General features: G+C 44.4%; 1 protein-coding gene across 1 annotated transcript; it reads left to right on the top strand.

The window, feature by feature from the left end:
* The first annotated feature begins 567 nt into the window (after positions 1-567).
* LOC104825822 lies at positions 568-1,716 on the top strand. Its single transcript, XM_010558212.1, has one exon. The coding sequence runs from the start codon at positions 568-570 to the stop codon at positions 1,714-1,716; it is 1,149 nt and encodes a 382-aa protein (XP_010556514.1).
* The last annotated feature ends 1,888 nt before the right edge of the window (positions 1,717-3,604 follow it).

Raw genomic sequence — 3,604 nt, forward strand, 5'->3', positions numbered from 1 at the left:
TCTCATAAAAACACATAGAAAGTATCTATACATCGAATGTAACTGAACAAAGCTCATAATCAGTACATCATAGAGCACTAAACCAACAAAGTTGGCCAAAGGACGAGGCCATACATCAAATGAGTTCAGTAGGAGGGGCTCAACAAAGGGAGATGCGGGAGAAGGAGCAGCACTCAAGGCAGTGTTATCTGAACTTGCTGAGATACGGATACAACTTGCAAACAGTAAGCAAGTAGCAGCTATAGAGGAGCCAAGTTCAGCACAAATCCAACCGGGGATGTATTTGGTCAATCAAAAAGCGGAGGAAGCCAATTATGTTGGTCCAAACCAATACAACCACCCTTCCAACCTATACCATCCTGGGTTAAGGAACCACCCAAACTTCTCCTACAAGAACCAAACAAATGCCATGAACCCGCAATCGACATTTCAACGGAGCAACCAAGGACCCCCGGGTTTTCAATCTAAGTTCAGCAACAAGTCCAAGGGAACCAAGGTTATCAAGGAACATCGAACTATAGACAACAACAAGAGCAACCAAAAGATCAAGAACCCGAGATCGAGGACATGCTGATGCAAATTCTCCAAGGGAAAAAGTCACAAGGAATATCTATCGGAAACATCGAGAATGAGCAAATTGTATTCAAAAAGCAATTGGAAGGAGTACAAGCTCATTTAAAGATTTTGAACAACCAAGTGGCACAACTCTCATCTTCCTCATCGAGACAACAAGGTACTCTTCCGGGAAAGAGTGAAGTGAACCCTCGAGAGCACCTTAATGCAGTGGAGTTGAGAAGTGGAAAGCAACTCCCGGAAATCGGTCCACCCATGAGCGAAAAAGCACCAACACCAAGGCTAACGAGGGAAGAGAAAGGCAAAGCGGTGGAAGAAAGCAACTCCACGACAAACACCCAGGAAAAGGAGCCGGCCTACATTCCTCCACCAGCTAATGTACCTCCAATCCCTTTTCCCTCTCGTTTAAAAAAGTTCAATGAAGAAAGCCAGTTTGGAAAGTTTGCGGAGATGCTGAAAAAGATGGAGATTACGATGCCATTCCATGAAGCGATTCTCCAAATGCCTTCCTATGCAAAGTTTCTAAAGGATATTTTGACTAAGAAGCGAGTGGTAGAAAAGGAAACGGTGGCCTTAAGCACTGAAATCAGTGCCGCCATTACAAGACACGAGCTCCCTCCGAAGATGTCGGACCCGGGAAGCTTCTCCATACCTTGCAAGTTGGGCAACATTGAGATAGATCGAGCTCGATGCGATCTGGGAGCGAGTGTAAGTCTTATGCCTTTATCGATCTACAAGAAGCTGAATATAGGGGAATTGAAACCGACAAGAATGGCTCTACAATTGGCGGATCGTTCGATCAAGTACCCAGCGGGAATAGTGGAAGATGTACCCCTGAAGATTGGTGGATTTTACGTTCCGGTTGATTTCGTGGTATTGGATATGGATGAAGACTCCAAAGTTCCAATTATTCTTGGTCGACCCATTCTATGTACCGCAGACGCAATAGTTCATGTTAGAGCGGGAAGGTTGACAATGAAAATTGGAGACGAAACTGTGGAATTCACTCTCGATCAGAATCTCCGACAACCCTCCACCAATGATACAATGCTTCGTGGATGTCTTGGAAGCAATGGTCGAAGAAGTGATGGAAGAGTTCCGAGAGATCGATCCGTTGGAAATATCACTAATGGCAACAAATGAAAGTTTGTATACCAATTGGGAGGAGATTGAGGTGATCAGAAAGGCTTTGGATAGTGCAATAGAAGAAAATGACGAGTCACAGAAATTTCAGGCGGCCCTCCCTAATTTTAGGGCGACCAGCCTTAAAATGGGGAAATCAGGAAGTTCTACAGAAAAAATGGGCGATCCGCTCACACATAAGGGCGAGCGCCCTGTCAGCTCAAGTGAATCATGCAATTTTCAGGCGGCCCTTCCTCATGGTAGGGCGACCCTCCCATTTTTTCTGAGCAAAAACGGAGAACCAACTCATGAAACACTCGAAGGGAACCACGAAGGCCAGAATCTCACAGCATACACCCTCAGTGACATACCTCAAGGATCTAAGATGACTCCCTCCACTGATTGGGACCCGGAGCAAGCACCGAAAGTGGAACTAAAGCCGTTACCACAAGGGCTTAGGTATGTCTATCTCGGTTCTAACTCTACATACCCTATCATTGTCAATGACTCTCTGGATGACGTTCAAATGGAAAAGCTGATTGCATTAATCAAGCAATATAGAAACGTTTTAGGGTACACGCTAGAGGATATCAAAGGTCTTAGTCCCTCACTTTGCATGCACCGCATTCATTTAGATGATGAGGCTAAGTCATCCATAGAACACCAGCGTAGACTAAACCCTACCATGAAAGAGGTCGTTAAGAAAGAAGTGTTAAAATTTCTAGATGCGGGTATCATCTACCCGATTTCCGACAGTACATGGGTTAGCCCGATTCAAGTTGTACCTAAGAAAGGGGGAATCACAGTCATCACCAATGAGAAAAATGAATTAATACCTACTCGGACTATCACGGGATGGAGAATGTGCATAGATTATCGCAAATTGAACACGAACACCCGAAAGAATCATTTCCCCCTACCTTTCATAGATCAAATGCTACAGAGGCTTGCATTGCACTCATATTTTTGTTTCCTCGATGGGTATTCTGGATTTTTCCAAATTCCTATTCATCCTAGCGATCAAGAGAAGGCAACATTCACGTGCCCCTATGGAACATTTGCATATAGACGCATGCCTTTTGGATTATGCAATGCACCAACAACATTTCAAAGATGCATGATGGCAATTTTTTCTGATGTGATTGAAGATATAATGGAGGTGTTCATGGGCTACTTCTCCGTCCATGTACCCTCCTTTGATGCGTGTCTAACAAATCTTCATCGAGTGTTAGACAGGTGCAGCAAGGCAAATTTGGTCCTAAATTGGGAAAAATGTCATTTTATGGTGCAAGAAGGCATAGTTTTGGGGCATCGGATTTCGGATAAGGGGATTGAAGTTGACAAAGCAAAGGTGGAAGTCATCGAGAAACTCCCTCCACCAATGAACATCAAAGGCATTCGGAGTTTCTTAGGACATGCGGGGTTTTACCGACGATTCATTAAGGATTTCTCAAAGATAACAAGACCCTTAACCGCACTCCTAGGAAAAGATGTACCCTTTGTGTTTGACGAGAAGTGCAACCAAGCATTCAAGACTCTAAAACAAGCATTAGTGTCGCCACCGATTATTCAACCTCCAGATTGGAACATTCCATTCGAGTTGATGTGCGGCGCTAGCGACTTCGCGGTAGGAGCTGTTCTAGGTCAAAAGAAAGATGGAAAACACCATGCGGTGTACTATGCGAGTAGGACACTCGATGATGCTCAAATGAACTATTCCACCACGGAGAAGGAGCTTTTAGCGGTGGTGTTTGCCTTTGAGAAATTCAGATCATATTTGGTGGGCTCGAAAGTCATCGTTTACACGGATCACGCAGCTTTGCGATATCTTCTTACAAAGAAGGATGCCAAACCGAGATTGATCCGATGGATACTGCTGCTACAAGAATTCGACTTAGAGATTCGAGAA

This window comes from Tarenaya hassleriana, unplaced genomic scaffold (genome assembly GCF_000463585.1).
Source record: "Tarenaya hassleriana unplaced genomic scaffold, ASM46358v1 Cleome490, whole genome shotgun sequence".
Taxonomy (NCBI): Eukaryota; Viridiplantae; Streptophyta; class Magnoliopsida; order Brassicales; family Cleomaceae; genus Tarenaya; species Tarenaya hassleriana.

Excerpts from the sequence above, each read along its gene's own strand:
- LOC104825822 (XM_010558212.1), top strand. The coding sequence starts at position 568 with ATGCTGATGCAAATTCTCCAAGGGAAAAAGTCACAAGGAATATCTATC.